Raw genomic sequence first — 18,147 nt, 5'->3', positions numbered from 1 at the left:
GCCAAGCTGACTCTCTAGGGTCACAGAGCCTCAGCAGCTCCTGGGGGCTGCCAAACTGATTACACACAGGACAGCAGCTGCTGTGTCTGCCTGCTGCTTGCAGCAAGCACTGATATGCTGCTCAGAGCCTCCTATCAACTGCAGGCTTCTGGCTGCTTGAGCTGCTTGCAGCCCTCAGCTCACTGCTGTACAGAGCCATTTGAGAGCTCTCATGTACTAGGAAATTCTGCCTCACGCTCCAAGGAGGAATCTTCACTCCTAAAGCAGGGGCAGAGCCTGCAAGGTCTTTATGGAAAGCAAGGCTCCAGCACAGACATGCGATTGTTACACAGTCAGCTGCATGTCAGCAGTGGTAAAACTATCCCTGGGTTAGGTTTCTCTGCAGCAGCTTCTGTGAAGCCTGTGAGATTCTTTGGGACGAGAGGCTCTATGCATCTAAACTGCCATGAATTCTATTGAATGGGTTTATGTGTGCCCACCTGGCACTGCAGCAAACACTGGCCCTTTGTCACACCTCACTGCCCTGGAGAGGGTCAGGCACAGCTTCTGCTCTCACTTGCCCAGTCTGTGGTTCGTGCCTCAAATTTACAGCTGACCTGAGATTCCAGAAACTAGGCATGGCTACCAGTGATGTCCTGAGACACTGGGAGATCTGAACTTTCACATCCAGGAGCAACTCGGAGATTATCTTTACAGAGAAGCTCTCTTTGTTCAACTGCTGAGAAACATCTGCAGCTCCTGCTGAACTCTGTGCAAACTCTCAGACCAGTGATAACCATCAGCTGCTGCCAGTCCCCCACAGATCCCAAAGGTACAAAAAGGAGCACCAACACCACTTGCTGCTTTTGTCTGACAAAGTGGCTGCCACCCGTCAGGCAGCACCAGAGAACCTCTGAGCCTGACAGATGCCACAGCCAGCAGCGTCCTGCCACTTGAGTGTGCATCCTGAAGTTCAGACAGAAGCAGGAACACAGAGGGAAAAGAGCTGTCTGTGACATGGGCAGCACAGCTGCTGGGACAGCAGCTACAGGGAAAAAAATGTCCTGTGCTGTTGTGTTTGCTGTAATCAGAGCTGACAGGGGTCTTGCAGGAAGGTGAGGGAGAGGATACCACCCTCTAAATGCTCCCCCTCACCCCTACCCCTGCATCCTAGGATTGGAACAGTGCATTTGAGCCTCTCAACAGTTATTCAAGGACTGAAAGTGGCCTAGAGGTTAGTTACAGATAAGGACAAACATTAGAAAGCAGTGAAAGTAACTGAATATTTATCAATGACATCTTTAGGCTATGGGGTTGGTTTTTCTCTTTGGTTATGGTCTCAGAGATACTAAAGACAGCCACACATGTAAGGATCAGATGATATTTCTGAAAAGCTCATGTAACAGCAGGCAGCTCACAGGAACCAGGCTTTATACCACCTAAATACCACTTTTCTTCCTATGTAATGAACTCACACAGGCTCTGGGGCACCTGCACAGAGGAGCAGCTTCAGGCTGAGCTGAGTGTTGTGCTGCTGCCTCACAAATATTTGAGTCATGTTCCTCCTGAGCGTACTGCTCACAGAGCAGCCAGAGCACATAGCAAACCAGTTCAGCTGCAGCCACCTCCTGTTCTCCTCCTATCCTTCTGAGGGTCTGAAGGCAACTCTTAACTCAGCAGCTTGGGTTTAGCTCTTTATTTCTCTCAGAGAGCGCAGAGGAGGCATTGCTCTGTGAGCTGCCATTAGGTTCTCTGAGCCTGTGAGCAGCTCTTGTTTGGAGACCTTTTATCCGATGTACCCAGGTATTTTGTGCTTCAAATGTGAATATACTTTAAATGCTTCTTTTAATATTAATATATCCTGAATATCCACTCCTTTCTTGACGATAGCTAGCTGTAGGGTTGAATAAAGAGATCATGGGAATGTTTTAACAGCACCACAGTTTAAATTAATGATTACTTGACTCCAGACACATCAGTGGATCACCTTAACCATGTCCTGCAGGAATAACCAGCAATTCATAGAGCAAACGCTGTTTGGAGTTTACCTTGTCTGAATATGAAGATATCCATAGCATTTGACATCTGAATTAACTGATCCTGGGAGACACAGAGTATGAGAGAAGCTATCTCATGGCAACAGGTTTCAGGAAGGCCTGCAGACATCTCTCTTGGGAAGGATTCGATAATCTTGCATTTATGAAGTTGTGATGCTTTGGTTACCTTTCATGGCCAGCATCTGAGAGCACTCAGGGCTGTAGCTGGAAGCAGGGTGATGGCAGCTCCTCTCCCTTGCTGCTTGCATGGGGAAGCACAATACAATCATGAGCATGTGACAGCCATTGTGGGTGGCAATGGAAGCAAAGACAAAGCTGGTGAGAAGTGACAGCTGGAAATACAAAAGAAAAAGCAATTGGGTTTTGGAAGCAACAGGTGGGAGCAGGCATCGGAAAATGCTAGTCAAGAGCTCTGAGGCAGGAACAAAGCCAGGCCTTGCAAATGAGTCCATTGGAAAGGCAACTTGGAGAGAAAGAAAAGGAACCGACCAGAGAGATGATGAGAACACAGCGAGATCAGCCACCAAAGGCAGGTCCCTGCCTCATACAAGCTGCTCTCGTTTCTGTACGGCAGTGCTCAGCTCTCGGGAACATGCTGCCTGCTTGACAGGGAAGTGCTTGGGCTGCTGCTTTAAGAAAAGCAGAGAACAGGCTTCAGCTGTGACGCTGAGCTGTACCCTGACAGGTGGAAAGGGACAAGAAGAGTTATTTAATGTCAGCCTCTCCGAGTGCAGTGACAGGTGGCTGGCAGGGGCTGGGCACCATGACCTTCTAGAGCTGTGCTACGCAGCAGCCGAGCGCGCTGGGTGTGATCGACAGGGCCACTGTGCCCTGAGCACCGATCGCTGAAGTCGCTGCTCCGGGCCGAGCTGCAGCCAGGGGCGGCCGCACAGTCGGGCGGGGGCTGCCATGTTCCCAGCGCACGGCAGGGCGGGCATACGACCTCCCCTCCAGGCACCGGGTGCTCAGGCTGGTACTGAGGGGGCAGGCCAGACCGCGGGCCTGGTGTCGGGACCGGTTGGGCTGAGCCGGGTCCCCATCCCACCCGTCCGCCCGCCCTCAGCCGAAGCCAAGGACCGAGGCAACTCCGCCGCGGGGTCGAGAGAAGGGTCGGAAGGCGCTGTCCTCTATCTCTCCGCAGCTGGCCCCGCCCCCTCCAGCGAGGCCGCGAAGCACAGCCAATGGGCGCTCGGCGTGGGGCGGCCAGCGGGGGCGGGGCCGCGGGGCCACCTATCTGCGCCTGCGCAAGAGCCGCCCGCGGCGAGGGGGCGGGGCCAGCGCCGGCGCACAGAGCGCGCTCGCCCTCTCTTGCCGGGGGGGGCGCGGAGCGCGCTTGCGCCGTCCGCCGCCTGCTGCCCAGCGCCCGCCGGGGGAGACCCCGGCGCCTGCGCGCTGCCGCCGCCATCCCCCCCGTGCCCCGGAGCGGGGCCTCTGCGCCTGCGCGCCGCGCTGCCCGCCCCTCGCCAGCAGCAGCAGCAGGAGGAGGCGGCGGCGGTGGTGATTCTGGCTGTGGAGAGCGTGAGGCAGTGCGAGCGCCGCTGCCGCCCCTGTTATCCGGGAGCCGCAGGTCCGGGCGGAGGGAGGCCAGAGCGCTTCGGCGGCGGAGGGAGCCAGAGCGGCGGTGGCAGACAGCGGCAGCAGGAGGAGTCTGTGCCCGGCCCCCCCCCCCCTCCCCCTCCGCTCAGTCCCGTTACAGCCCCCCTCCCTCCGCGCTCCGCAGCCACCAACATGTCGGCGCCGGCGGCCAAAGTCAGTAAGAAGGAGCTGAACTCCAACCACGATGGGGCCGACGAGACCTCAGGTGAGGCCGCGCCGGAGGCGGGAAGGGAATGGCGGCTGCCGCCACGGCCTCCGCCTCGCACCGCGCCGCACCGACCGCCATTTTCCCCAGCCACACGGGCCGCGGCCGGGCCGGAGGCGGGAAGAGCGCGGGGTCGGCCGGGCGGATGTGCAGGCCCCAGCGGCGGCAGGAGGAGGCCATGTTAGCGCCCTTTTGTCTCCGCTCCCCGGCCCGGCCTCCTTCCCCACGGGCGCAGGCGGGGCCGGGCGGGGGGCGCTGCGGCCTTGGCGGAGTAGCGGGACCCCCCGCCCCCCTCTCCCGGAGCAGCATCCGCGGAGCCTTATTGTGCTCCGCCGCCGCCATGATGCTTCGCCGCCTTCTGCTCTCGGCGCCGCCGCGGCCGCGTGGTGCTGCCGCGCCGGGATGGAGCCGCGCCGGGGCCCGCCCGCCCGCTGAGCCACGCGGTGCTCGGGCGGTGTTCGGGCGGCGCGGCGATGGAGCGGCCCGCGCCGGCCCCACGTGTGGCCGCGGCCCCGCCGGCATTTTTAAAGGTCGCCGCGCCGCGGGTCTCCTCCCGGCCGCCGCCGCGGGCAGGGCGCAGCGCTCTGCGTCTGCCGCCAGCCCTGCTCTCGCACACGTGCTTACCGTGCGCGGCCGCCCCGCTGCCGCGGGGAAGGGACGAGCCGAGAGCGCTGTCCCCCAGCGCGGGCTGAGCCGTGCCGGCAGCTCCCTGCGGGAGCAGTGAGCGCCCTGCGCCGCTCGGCCGCTTCCCTGTGCCTCCGTTCATCCCCGGCGCGGCTGGGCTCCGCTGGGGAGAAGTTCCGAGTAGAAAATCCCTGCCGAACGCCCCCGGGAAGCCTTGCCGGCCTGTAGCCGCCCTTTCCGACCTGCCCCGTGGATTTTAGGAGGCGGCGAGGTTTTCTTTGAGGTTTCTGCCGTCCTAAAGGATTTTGTATTTCTCCAGATGTGTTGCTCTCAGCAAACAGGGCTTACTACTTTTTAATTAAATTGTCTCTAATCTGCGCTGATTGACTTTTCTAAGTTGACTTGAAAAACCGTAGGGGAAGGTGAGCTGTGATTTATGGGGTAAACTTGCTTTTGGGTGGCCATTCCCCGAACTTCTTCCCAGCACTCAGCAGTGGTACCCAGGGGCAGCTTTAATGCTTGAGGCATTTCATAGGAATACCTGTGTACTTTGAAAGGAAAAGACTAAGAGTGGGCTGGAGTGGAACCTCCGGGTGATGTCAGATTTGAAGGGATTTTGATGTATTTTTATTTGTTTTTCAGAAAAAGAGCAACAGGAAGCAATTGAACACATTGATGAAGTACAGAATGAAATAGACAGGTAAACACCAACAGACTTCTGAGCTGTTTTAGCAGAAATGAAAACTGTAACTTTCAAAAAAGCCAAATATTTACCACTGTAAGCACTTGGGTTTAGTTCTCCCTCGCTTTAAACTCTGCCAAGATGTATTTGTGTTCTGACTGGGTGGGATGGAAGACGCATGTAGGAAATTGGAAGAAGTGTCTTTTTTTCTTGTTTAACTGCTAACTTAAAGGCTGGAACTTTAATTTAAAGTGAATTGTAATAGTTTTGGTAACAGAGGTTTATTTCTCACTGTTTTTCCCAGTTAATAACTGTGCAGGTTGCAAAAGCGTTTTCATGTCTGTAAGCAGAACCAAAACTTGACTGGAAAGTTACCTTATATTATACTTTTAAAATTGGATGTTTATCTGCCCATGAAGTGCTACACAGAAAGTGTCAGTGAAGCTCTGGTCGCTGTGCCAAGGCTCCGTGGGTTCTGTGTGGGCATTTGCCCGAGCCTTATCTCCATGCAGACTGCCTGACCAAGGCCACAGGCTGCTGAGGCTCTTGCCATGGGAAGCTGTTGCAGTATCAAGGCCCAGCCTTCAGATGTTCCTTGTGTGGGGTGCAGAGTGGCTTTGCTGCTGCTTTCTGCCTACCCAGAAGCTGGGCAGCAGCAGGTGGTGCTGGTTGTTGCCGTCTTTGGCAAACAAAATATTGAAGAGGTGAAGTTCTGCTTGCACAAAGCAGGGTCTGTCCCTGAGGCAGGGCTGCAGCACACACCCTGTACTAAGAGCATTTCTGTGGGACCAGGGCATTGCTTCTGGGGTGCATTTCGTGGTCATTACAAGCCTGGGCCTCGCTCTGCCTGAGGGACCCCACTTGCTGGATGTGGCGGACTGGTCTGGTCAGGCCCTCCCAAAGCTTATCTGACTGCTGGTGAGGAGCCTTGAGAGCGTGGTGCCTGTGCTGTGGCCAAGGTGGCTCTCTGTTGCAGACTGAATGAACAAGCCAGTGAGGAAATCTTGAAAGTAGAACAGAAATACAACAAACTCCGCCAGCCGTTCTTCCAGAAGAGGTCAGAGCTGATCGCCAAAATCCCCAACTTCTGGGTAACAACATTTGTCAACCACCCACAAGGTATGTCCCTGACATCCCTCAGCCCTTGGTTCTCCTCTGGGTCCTGCAGCTCTGGGGCAGGCGTGTGGAGGAAGGAAGCTGCTGGGTGTGTGCAGGCTTCCCCCTGTCCTGCAGCACATCTGGAGGGGTTTGTTGGCCAGAGGAGCATCTTGCTGGGCTTCTTCCTGCCTTTGAGGTGCCAAGCTTCCCACTTCTCTTACTTAAGTGGGCTCTTGAAAGAAAAAGAAAAGAAACCCAAAGATGCTAGTTTGAGGCTTTTAATAGGAGGTGAGCTCCTTTGGACTCTTGACAACAGACTTGGAGAGGACAGAACAAGTTTGTGGTTGCTAAGACAGGGCAGACCACACCTGTTCCAGAGAGAGGGGTGGGTGTGTGCAGACTGCTGCTGCTGTCTAATGTGGAGCCCAAAGAAGCCAATGTGGTGTCCTCCCCTCAGGAAATGCCAATAGTCTGATGGGCCACAAGCAGCTGGGCAGATGTCTTGCTCTTCAGCTCCTGCTTGTTCTCAGTTTCCTGTATCTCTGCTGCATGAGGCATGTTGGGTGCTTTAATGAGGGGTTCCTGATTCTGTCCTAGTATCTGCACTGCTGGGCGAAGAGGATGAGGAGGCACTGCATTACCTGACCAGAGTCGAGGTGACAGAATTCGAAGACATCAAATCAGGTTACAGAATAGATTTTGTAAGTGCTCCAAGTCCCTCCTTCACTGGGGGATTTCCTGTTGGCTCGTGGGTTATTCTTCATGGGTTGATTGCAATTTCATCTCCTCAGGTGTCTGTTTAGTGCCAGGTGTGACCTGGTGCATGTCTTTGCACTATGTGTGTTCTAACTCTTTGCTTTCCACTCTGCAGTATTTTGATGAGAATCCATACTTTGAAAATAAAGTCCTCTCCAAAGAGTTTCACCTCAATGAAAGTGGAGATCCATCTTCAAAATCAACTGAGATCAAATGGAAATCTGGGAAGGTGGGTGTTCTCCTGGGGGATGGCTGCTGCTCTCTGCTACCATCACTTTGCCTTCCTTTTCCCTTTTTATTTTGTACTGAAGCTGCTTTGTCCTCCCTTTTCTCCTCTCAGCCTGCTCTGCACTTCTGTGCATGCTCAGCTCATGTCTGTCTCTGTTCATTGAGCACCACCAATAAAGCAGTGGAGGTACAAGAGCAGGCAGCTGGAGAAGTTGGCTGTTAGTCTGTCTCTGGCAGGCTCTGTTCCAAGGACAGCAGGTCTGGGGGGTATAATAGGGGATGTGATTTAGTTTGCTTGGGCTTTTCCCTTTTCTCAGCTTCATTTCCAGCCCCATCACTAGAGAAGCCACAGCAGTGGGGATGCCTTTTCAGCCTGCTCAGACATCTTCTGTAGAAGCTGGGACCTTTCCTGTGGTCCTGAAGTCTTTCAATGAGTATTTAAGAGAGCTCAGGGCTGCTGTTGAGTAATTTTGTTTTCAGACTTAGCAAACAGATTGCTGCAAACTTAGTAAACTTGTGGGGTGAGGTGGTGGGTACAGGACTCAGGTGCCTTCTTGTGACCATGTTGTAGGCTAAGAAGGGCAGGCAGCTCTGACCTTGGGTGAAAGGCAGAGCTTGGAGGTGTGGATGGGGACTGAGTGGTGCTTAGATTGTGTGTAGGTAGCAGCTGCTCTCAGAACAGCATTTAGCCATTGTGAGATCCTTAAAGCTCAGGGTGTCATTAAATATTTGTCATGCTCATACTGCCCTGTGGCAGGGAAACAACCCAAACATGAGACCCCCAGATTTTCAGTAGTGCAGTGGAGCTTTTGCTGTTCCCCAGTGTTCACCACAAATACAGGTGACCGTGGTGGCTTTTCTGTCATTTGCTCCAAATCTTTCTTAAAGGCTTCTCTGGGCAGAAGGGAGTGGCAGGTGACTTCTTGTGGTGGTTCAGAAAAGTAGGTTTCTCTGTGGTGCTTGTGAAGCCAGGTGAGCATTACTCAGCCATTTCTTAGGGAAATTCTTCGCTTTCTTCTCAGGATCTGACAAAACGTTCCAGCCAGACACAGAATAAAGCCAGTAGGAAGAGGCAGCATGAAGAGCCAGAAAGCTTCTTCACCTGGTTCACTGACCACTCTGATGCAGGGGCTGATGAGCTAGGAGAAGTCATCAAGGATGACATCTGGCCCAACCCACTGCAGTACTACTTGGTGAGTCCAGCCTGGAGCCACTGGGCAGGGGTCACTGAACTCAAGCGGTTTGGTCACTGTTGGTAACACCACGACTGTGTCCCTAAGGTTCCTGATATGGATGATGAAGAAGGGGAGGGAGAGGAGGATGATGATGATGATGAAGAGGAAGAAGGATTGGAGGATATTGATGAAGAAGGAGATGAAGATGAGGGGGAAGAAGATGAAGATGATGATGAGGGAGAGGAAGGAGAGGTGAGTAATCCTATGCCTCTGATCTGGTGTGTGAGAATCAGACACAAGAAGGGGTCCCCTGAGAACACTGAGCCCCTGTCACAGAGGTGGAACAGTTCTTTGTATGACCACTGGCAAGGGCTTGGGGAGAAGCAGAGCTGTCAGCACCTGAGTCTGTGTACAGGAGACAGTGGCTAGAAGTAGCTGCAGTCAGTTTGCAAGGGAAGTGCTTTGGAGGAGCTGGGATCTCTTACAGCAAAATGCTTCCTTGCTAGTGGTCACTCCATCAAACCTTTACTTGACAGTAGCTCCTCCTGATGCATTCAGTCCTGGCACCCCACACCTGGTGGCTTATTTCTGCTTGTGGCCAGCACAGCTCAGACTCAGGGGTTCAGGAACTGGCCATGGCCTGTGGCAGCAAGCAGGGTTCCAGGGTGTTGGTAACTCCAAGTTCAGAATATCTCTGTTTCTGATGGAGTGTGAATCCCAGCAGCAAAACACAACTTGTACTGAGGCAGGACAGTTGTGGGCACCAGGGTGCTGGGCTCCATTATGCCACCTAGAACCTGGCATCTGAAACTGAAGTGTTTTGTTCTTGGGAGTTTAAAATGAGGGAGAGGAAGATGAGCCCTTCACTGTATGTTAAACTTGGATCCATGCTGTCAGTTTTGTTGGGCCATCCAGCTCCCAGCTGGTTTCCTTGTGCATGTGTGCTCACAAGCAGTGCTCTTCAGCAGGGGCAGAGAGCATGGCACCAACTGCTGTGGGCAGCACTGCCAGGCAGGGGATGGTGCCAGTGCCTGTGCTTGGAGCTCCTGATAGCTGCAGCCTAGTGACTGAGTTTTCATTGTTGCTTCTCTTTCCACAGGAGGATGAAGGAGAAGATGACTGATTGAACACTGATGGATTCCAAACCCCCTTTTTACCTTTTTAATTTTTCTCCAGTCCCTGGGAGCAAGTTGCTGTCTTTTTTTTCTTGTGCTCAGTCGCCTTGTTCTCTTGAGGTCTCTTTTTCTCTCCTTTGCACCATGGTTCACAATTTATTTTGGGGGGAATACCTTGAGCAGAATACAGTGGAAGAGAATCTACCAGTTTCTGTTTCAAGTTCATTTTTATCCCTTTCTGTCTCAAAACAAAAAACTGTTTATGGAATCAACACACCATGTTCTGTGGGAAAAAAGAAAACCTTCTGCTCCCTTCACTCTGCTGGAAGCTGAAGAGTGCTAGGCCCCTGTGTAGTAGTGCATAGAATCTAGCTTTTTTCCTCCTTTCTCTGTATATTGGGCTCAGAGATTACACTGTGTCTCTATGTGAATATGGACAGTTAGCATTTACCAACATGTATCTGTCTACTCTCTCTTGTTTAAAAAAAAGAAAAAAAAAAAAAAAAAAACAACAGCTGGGGTTCTAGAAGGGCAGGGGGTGGGTTTGGATGGCTGGGTGGGTTCCGTGGGCATTTTGACAACATGGCTTCTTCTCCTTTGGCATGTTTGATTGTGATGTTTAACAAACATCCTTGCAGTTTAAGATGACACTTTTAAAATGAAATCTTCTCCTAATGATCAATTTGAGCCCTGCCACTTCATGGAGAATCAGCAGAACCTGTAGGATCTTATTTGGAATTGCCATTCTCTATTGTAATTTTGTTCTTGGTTATTTTTTCTTTTTTTTTCCTTTTTTTTCTTTTTGTTTGTTTTGTTTTGTTTCACTGGAAAGGAAAGAAAGATGCTGAGTTTTAAACGTTAAAGTGTACAAGTTGCTTTGTTACAATAAAACTAAATGTGTACACAAAGAGGCTGCTTGATCTTTACTGAAACTTAGTTGTCATGTCCTGGTTTGAACTTGCTGCTGCTGCCTTATGAGTCTGGGGGCATTGGGCAATGTAGGGCAGTGCTGCTCTGCCAGCAGCCTCTGGCAGTTCCTGTAGTTCCCAGGAGTGCAGTGCTGGTGAAATGTTTCCTTTGGGAGCCAACTCTTGCACATGGTCCCTTGAGCTGCCCACCTCTGTGGGGTGGGGCTGCAGGTTTGTCTGCCTGGTGTGAGGTTTGCTTTCATGTTTTGCAAGGAGAAAATCACTTTGGTTCCTGGAGAGCTGCTTTGGAGGTTTCCAGTGCAGTCTCTCCAGTAAATCAGTCTACCTGAGAAGCTCATGAAGGTCAGGACAGAAAGAGCAAGGAGTCTGTCTTGTCATGAGCTTTAGGTGTCTGTGCATCTTTGCAGTTGAAAAGGAATCTCAAGGCAATCGTGGGGGCCCAGCTGGTGTATGGAGTTGCTCCTTCCCTGATTTCCTTTGTGGCAGCAGCCTATGTGTGCTGTAGGTAACTGCAGTCCTCTGGTTCAGCAGACTGCATTTGAGTAGCTTGCAGCAGTTCCACATCCAGGATCTTCATTGTGGTGTTCTAAGATGCTTTGGTGATCCAGAGTTCAGGCAGCTGCCTCTCTGGGGATGTTAGGCAGGAACAGGCACTTGGGAAGATCTGCTGCCACCTCCTCCAATTCCTGTGCTTCATTGAATTGGTTCCAGTGTCACATTCAGCTGTTTTTGATGCTCAGGAATTCCCTGAGCAGAGCAAGCTCCAGCTCTGAGACATGGCCAAATAACTGTGTGGAAAATATCTTGTGTCTGGTCCAGCTTGGATGCAATCCGGGTTGCAGAGGCAACCCATGTCCAGCCTGCACCTGAGCAATGGGGAAAGAAGGCAACCCTCCACCTCCTGCAGCTCAGCCACAGCTACTGCCCTCAGCCTGCTGGCAGAGCAAAGGGGACAGCCTCTTGCCTTTGAGGCAGGGCTGCACCTTCTAGATCCTTCCATTTTATTTCTTTTTGTTGTGAGATTGAAACCTGCTCCCTGTCGTGGCAGAGGGTCAATGATGATTACATAATTTTCATGTGGTCTTGATTGTAATTCTTCCAGGAAAGTATTTTCCCTGGGTCTATAATGCTGTAGGGGAAATCCTTTGCCTTTGTTATACTCTGTGGTCACTAGCAGCAAGCCTAGAAAAATCTGCCTTGAAAGTGATCAGCTCTTCAGGGGCGGTAAGGGCAAATGCCATGAAGAAGTGAGAGGTCTGGGTAGTGAAATGCTGCTCCTTGAGGTTTTTCTGCAGGTTTCTCTCGATTTTACAGGGTGCCCAAACACTTTTGCTGCTGTGTTGATCATACTGAATTTCCTTGGGAACCTCAAGGTTTACTCCTGGCAACAGTTAAAGAGTGAATCCTGTGCTGAAGGAATAAACTGCATTTGTGAATCCAACCTGCATGGCTCTTTGCCTCACCCTGGAGATGGGTGGGGGTCAGCACATTGCAGTGCTGAGAGGTGCTGCAGAAGGCCATGGTGTCCTTCTAGTGCTGTGTCCAGTTTGGCTGAATCTCCAGTGCATGCCCATTTCTGTTTAGTTTGGATATGCACATGCAGAGCAGTTAAAGGTCAGTGCCCACCTGAGATAAGAAAGGGAGATTCATTCTTGCTGATATCTGTATCTCATTAATCCCCCACTGCTGGTGGAGCTCCTCACATCCACATCATCCTGTGAGTGGAATTTGCCCTGGGGGAAGCTGAGGCCAGGCTGTGAGATGAAGTTCCAGGGTTAGAACAGGGAACTGGTGACAGTTACTGGGGCTGTGTGACTTGAGGCACTCCAAGGTTATTGTTGCTTGACCTTTAGTTGCTCTAAAATGGAATCTTTGGTCTAATTTCCAGTGCCAAAGGGAAGAAAACACAGACCTGTGTGTGTCTGTGAATAGGTTTGGTTATCTGTGTGGTCATTCCTGCTTGTTCCTGTAAAGCAGCATCCTTTGACCCTTCCTCAGTCGTTTCTGCCACCCCCTGCACTCTGGCAGCCTCCCAGTGCCCTTCTAATCCAGGGCATGACCACAGTGCTCTGTTCATTGGGTGCTGCTCCTCAGGTGTGAAGCCATGAGGGTGTGTTGTGGGTCTATGTTGATTTTTTTTGGGGGGGGAGCAGAGAGGGGGTGCACTTTTTTTTTGGGGTGTGTGTTTTGTTTGTTGGTTTTCATTTTTTGTTGCTTAAGAGACTGAAATCAATGCAATAATTTCTCTGCTGTACATCCAAGATCTCCATCTGTTTGAAGGCATTAAAGTGCATTCAGCTGCTACTTGACATAACCATTTCTAAGAACCAGTCCTGGGCTGGGCATGGTCTGTGGGGTGCTGGCTTGTCCTTGATAGGCATCAGGTGCCCAGTGCAGTAAGAGTGCCAGCAGGTGCCGGTGGCTCTGCAACGAGACGCTTGCTCCCTCCGGGATCGGATTTATTCTCTTGCTCTCCCTCTCTTGGATAAACCACGGAAACTTCTAAGACTTTTCTCTCGATCTCCACTTTCCTCGAGCTCTGGTGGAGCGACCCTGTCAGCCCCGCCTCCCGGTGCCTGCCGGCACCCCGGGAACGACAGCTGGGGCTGCGTTCCCTTCTGAGGCTCCTGCCTGCTGACCGGGACTCCCCGGCCGTTAAGCGGAGAGCCGGCGGCCGGCTGAGGGGTCCAGGGCAGCCTCCCTCTGAGCTCCCCGTAAGATGGGCCCGCAAACATCTCTCCTCGGGTTAAGGGGGACAGGGCTGCCGGGCACGGCTCCAACCTGGCAACGACCAGGGGTCGGCCCGGGGCTGCCCCACTGCCCCTGCCCGGCAGAGGCGCTGCCCCGGCGGGAGCCACCCCTGGAGGGCTAGCCCTGGACTGCCGTCGGTAACGGCGGGCTGCTGGAGAACGGGACGGGTGAGTCGTGCTCCCACACGGACCCCCTCTGCCCGCAGGAGCTGCAGCGACAGCCGTTGAGGGCCCTCCTGGCATGCCGGAGGCCAAGGACAGCTCTGCCCGAGTTGGTGCTGGAGGGACACAAAGCCCGAGAACATCTCCTCCCACCCGGAACCCGCAGTGCTCTGAGGGCCAGCAGTGCCCCCTGCCCAGTACCATATCCCCAGGCTGGGGAGCTTTGTCAGCTGGCTAAGACCCCTGCCTCTGGTCCCCCAGCGCTCTTCCGACCTCACCTGGGAGGGAACAAGACTGAAGGAAAGGGGGGGACCCCCCGTGTGAACCCCGACCTCTACCAACACCGAGGGCTCCCTCCAGCTGACCAAGCCAAACATGGGCCTGACTCCTGCTTGCTGGGACAGGTTTGTCCCTGAAGGTTGGTAGTGTCCCTGCTCCTCTGAGACTCACACAGAACTTAAGAGTTTTCCGGTTTTCCCAAAAAATAAGGAGTCTAAACAATTCCTGCAAGACTGAAGAGAGCCTGGCCACTGTCGCACAGCGCAGTGGTTCCAGGAGGGGTTATGCTGAGATCCAACCCTCTATTAACAACAACAGGATGTGCAAGGGTTTGGTAGAAGTTTAAGGGTTTATTAATTCGACTCAGTGAAGCTGGATTTACATCTCACGTTTTCTGATCTTTTACTAATTACGCAGTTGCAGATCACTTATGCTTATGCTAAAATCCTGTTCTAATTAAACAAAAGGGAACCCTTTCTGTTCATTAGTGTGGTAGTAAATCTGTTTGTAGCAATGCCTTCTGCCTCCAAGCTGTGCACGGCTCCAGGGCTGAAAAACTGCCCTGGTGCAGTGGTGCAGCTGTTCAGTGCTGCAGAGGAGGGACCCCAGAAGCGGCGGTCCTCACCCCCGGGAAACAGGAAGCCTCCCTGTCTGTGTCACGCTGCCATCGGTGCTGCCTAGCATGATGGCAGTGCAGCAGCAGCTGGGGTTCGCTGCTGGTGGCTGGGCATTGCTGCCAGCCTTGCCAGCGCACTTGGGTTAGTTTCTCACTCAAACACTCAGCTGAACCCTCAGACCCTTCATGCAGAGGGGCAGCTCTGCAGAGAACAAACGAGTTCAAGAGCAGCGCTGGAGCCCGGCACCGCCCCTTCCAGGGAAGCTTCCGAAAGGAGAGTTGCGCTTCGCTCGTTCCCCCCCCCAAACAAACGGCCGGTACGAGTCGGTATGGATCCTACTGCTGGAAACCTCCCGATGGGCTCTGCTCAGCAAACCGGGGCGGACCGGGACTAACCGCAGAGCTCCCTCCCAGCTCCCAAGAGTGTCGGACCCGAGCGGGGCCCTACTTCAGGAGACCTATCGCTGTGCGCGTCCCCAAGCAGTCCCCCTGCCGCGCCCCCGCAATCGTTGTGCCTTCAAAGGGCCCCTCCGGCGGGGCCGATGTCCGCGCTGGGAGCGGGAGGTACCTCGGTCTCCTCCGCGTCCGGCCTGTCGCCTCTCCGCACCGCGGGACCCGCCGACTGCTCCCGGCTGCGCACTTCCCCTCGGAGCAGGTGAAGGCGGCGAGACGAGCTCTGGCCCGGGGCAGGGGCCGCGGCTGGCCGGGGACCCCGCTGGGCAGGGCCGAGGCGGGCCGGGCGGTGCGCGGGGAAGGGGCGGGGAGGCCCCGCGCTCCCCCGGAGCCGCCCGCCGGCACCTCTCCTGGGCCCGCACCCCGCGAGAGGGCGCTGGCGGCGGCCTCGCCGCTTCTCGGGAGGCTGAAGTTTGAAAAGTGGCAGCAGCCGTCGGGGCTGGGCGGAGAAATGGCGGCGGGGACCCCGCAGGTGAGCGCCGTGCCCAGAGCTCGGGGGGCACAGCAACGGCGGGCGGAGGCCCCTAGCCTGGGTGGCCCCCCCGCCCTCCTGGCACCTCCGAAGGGTGCAGGGGTCTCCTCCTTTGTTCTGCTTCAGCTCTCGGCTCCGCTGGCAGCCCCCGACCCTGGGGACGGGGCGACGGTTTGGGCAGGGGGGCTTCCCACCGGTCCTTCCGTCTCTGGCCGCGCCCCGGGGACTTGGCGGGGGGGAGGGGGGGCTGGGAGCGGCTGTGCGGAGCAGGAGGGGTCCCTACAGCGGTCCTTCCTCGCATCTGGAAAGTGGGGTTCGGCCAGAGCCGATGCCCACTGAGGAAATCCCCTCTCGGCACCGAGGGCCTGCGGGGTCCGGGGGAGGACAGCCGGGCTCTGCGCCGGGAACGTGCGGTGCCTGAAAGGAGCTCCCGGCGTCGGGAGATGCCCTGCCCGGGGCGTCCTAAGCCTCATCCGGGAAAACAGGAATGGAGGGAACGGCACAAAGAGCCCTGGCTACCGCGGGCCGGGCTCGCCCCATCGCGGTGCCTCTTGGGCGCTGCTCTCCGCCCTCCGCAGCCTGCACATCTCCCGGCTCGGGAAGGGGTTGCCTGCAGGCAGGGCTGCGTGCGCCTCTTCTCCAACCCTGGCCATGGCTTTTTCTCGAGAAGAATGAATGTGGTCTGTGAGAGCCCGTCCGACATGGGCTTTGTCCCTGCAGTGTCCCAGTAAATGTGGGTGGCCTGCAGGGATCTCCTGCCCATCACCACCTCACTGCATCCAGCCCTGAACCAGCTCCCGTGCACCTGCTCTGGGCTCTGTGCAGGTGAAGATCGTTACCAAGCATAACAAGGGGATGGGGTCTCCCTGGGCTGCCATCCAAAGGACCAAGCACAACTCTGGTGTTGCTGAAGCTTTTGCTTGTTAGGAAGCAGTCCTGACGCTTTGGTATGGCAGGAGTCCAGTGGAAGCGCAGGATGGGCTCTGGCAGCCCCACTACAAGGGGCAAAAGTGAGCTCTTTGAAGCTGTCTTGAGTATTTCACTGCAAGGCTGGAGACAGGCCCTGAAGGACTGACCTGCCCTGAGAGCACAGCAGCTACAGCATGGCCTGGGACAGGGTCTTGGCACCACACAGAAGTGCCTCGGTCAGAATGCAAAATGGATCAATACAAATGCATGTTCAGCTTTCTCACCCTCCCCAGCAAGAGAAGATTTCATTCTCCTTCTGCAAATGATGTCACTGTGGTGTTCCCCTCTGGTCCATAGAGGGGAAGAAGGCTGTAGTGCAGCAGACCATGCTTACCTTCTAGCTCTATCTAGGACACACTGCATTAGCTGCTGCTCAGCCTGGCATTTGGCAGAGGGGGATGTGGAGGAAAATGGACCTGAGTGCTGCCCAAGCTGTGCCTGCTCTGAGCCAAGGGCCAGCTCTGTTTATCAGCATGTGCTGGCTTTACTTCCCCACCAGTGCTGGGTTGTATGAGGGTTGGAACCAGGGAACTCCTTTTGGTCCCTTGCTAGAGACTGGATAAAGAGCTTTGTGATTGTCCAGCTTGGAGCTGGTAGAAGTTACTGTGACTCAGGAGCTCCATGATTCAAGTTCTTCCTCACAAAACTCTGGATGTTTTTTCAAAACTCTGGCTTAGTTCCTGGCTTTACTAATTGAGTGAGAACTTCCTGGAAGCAGGATGTTAGTCTAAACCTTTTTGTTCCGTGACCAACCTGAACAACTCCTATTTTGGCCATTGAGTCTCTGCTGCAGGGCCAGCCTAGGGCCAGGCCAAGTCCAAAATAGAGAGTTGTTTTTTTTTTTTCCTCCTTCTTTCATGGTTTCCACTATTAGACCGAAATGGTAGCAAGGAGTGAGGGATGAAGTTTGGGGGGCCTCAGAGGTGCACAGCAAAGCACCCTTGCAGGGTGAGGTGGCTCTGTCTGTGTGGGTGGCACAGGCTGTGGCGGCATAGCGCTCCTGATGAACAGGGAGGGGCAGGGGGCACAGCGAGCCAGCAGGGCTGCTGTTGGCCAGGCTGTGGCAGCCAGCTGGGATCCCTGAGCTCTGTCTGGCCACTGCTGTGCTCTGCCAGGTGGTGTGGTGGAGCTTGGCTGTGTGACCCTTGTGATTCGTGTTAGGTTATCGATACATTCATTGATCAGAAGGCCTTGGAGCCAGTCTTCCTGTCAAAGCTTGGATCTGTGTGGGGGTAGGGAGCATCCTCCTGAGCCCAGTGGGAGATGCTAGTGACCGGCCAGGGTCTGGAATCACAGCTCTGTGTGGAGCTGCTGCTCAGCCACAGATCACCTCAACAAGCAGCGCTGGAAAGAATGCAAAAGAAAGCCCAGGACAAGCATGAGTGCTATGAATGCAACTTAAGATAATGTTTTACAGTGGCCTGTAGGTCACTGCAGACTGAGACAAGAGTGGTTTCCTTTTTGGACACAGCAGGAAGTGAAGCTGCCCCTTCTTGCTCCTTTTATGATCAGGTGACCAGCCTGGTGGACGTAGGAAAGGCTGTGGATGTAGTCTACCTGGACTTCAGCAAGGCCTTTGACACTGTCCCCCACAGCAAACTCCTGGCCAAGCTGTCAGCCCATGGCTTGGACAGCAGAACTCTGTGCTGGGTTAGGAACTGGCTGGAGGGCCGAGCCCAGAGAGTGGTGGTGAATGGTGCCACATCCAGCTGGCAGCCTGTCACTAGTGGTGTCCCCCAGGGATCAGTGCTGGGCCCCATCCTGTTCAATATCTTTATTGATGATCTGGATGAGGGGATTGAGTCCATCATCAGTAAATTTGCAGATGACACCAAGCTGGGAGCAAGATGTTGATCTGTTAGAAGGTAGAAGGGCTCTGCAGAGGGACCTTGACAGGCTGGACAGATGGGCAGAGTCCAACAGGATGGCATTCAACAAATCCAAGTGCCGGGTGCTGCACTTTGGCCACAACAACCCCATGCAGAGCTACAGGCTGGGGTCA

General features: G+C 54.4%; 1 protein-coding gene across 1 annotated transcript; it reads left to right on the top strand.

Moving 5' to 3' along the window:
* The first annotated feature begins 3,722 nt into the window (after positions 1 to 3,722).
* Positions 3,723 to 10,058, top strand: SET (SET nuclear proto-oncogene). The gene is made up of 8 exons (XM_054393324.1): positions 3,723 to 3,837; positions 5,104 to 5,161; positions 6,120 to 6,262; positions 6,839 to 6,942; positions 7,113 to 7,226; positions 8,248 to 8,418; positions 8,506 to 8,652; positions 9,500 to 10,058. The coding sequence occupies exons 1-8, from the start codon at positions 3,765 to 3,767 to the stop codon at positions 9,521 to 9,523; spliced, it is 834 nt and encodes a 277-aa protein (XP_054249299.1). The 5' UTR covers positions 3,723 to 3,764; the 3' UTR covers positions 9,524 to 10,058.
* The last annotated feature ends 8,089 nt before the right edge of the window (positions 10,059 to 18,147 follow it).

Source organism: Indicator indicator, chromosome 28, assembly GCF_027791375.1.
Source record: "Indicator indicator isolate 239-I01 chromosome 28, UM_Iind_1.1, whole genome shotgun sequence".
NCBI lineage: Eukaryota > Metazoa > Chordata > Aves > Piciformes > Indicatoridae > Indicator > Indicator indicator.
The sequence above is the reverse complement of the archived record's forward strand: the minus strand, read 5'-3'. Positions and strand labels throughout refer to the sequence as shown.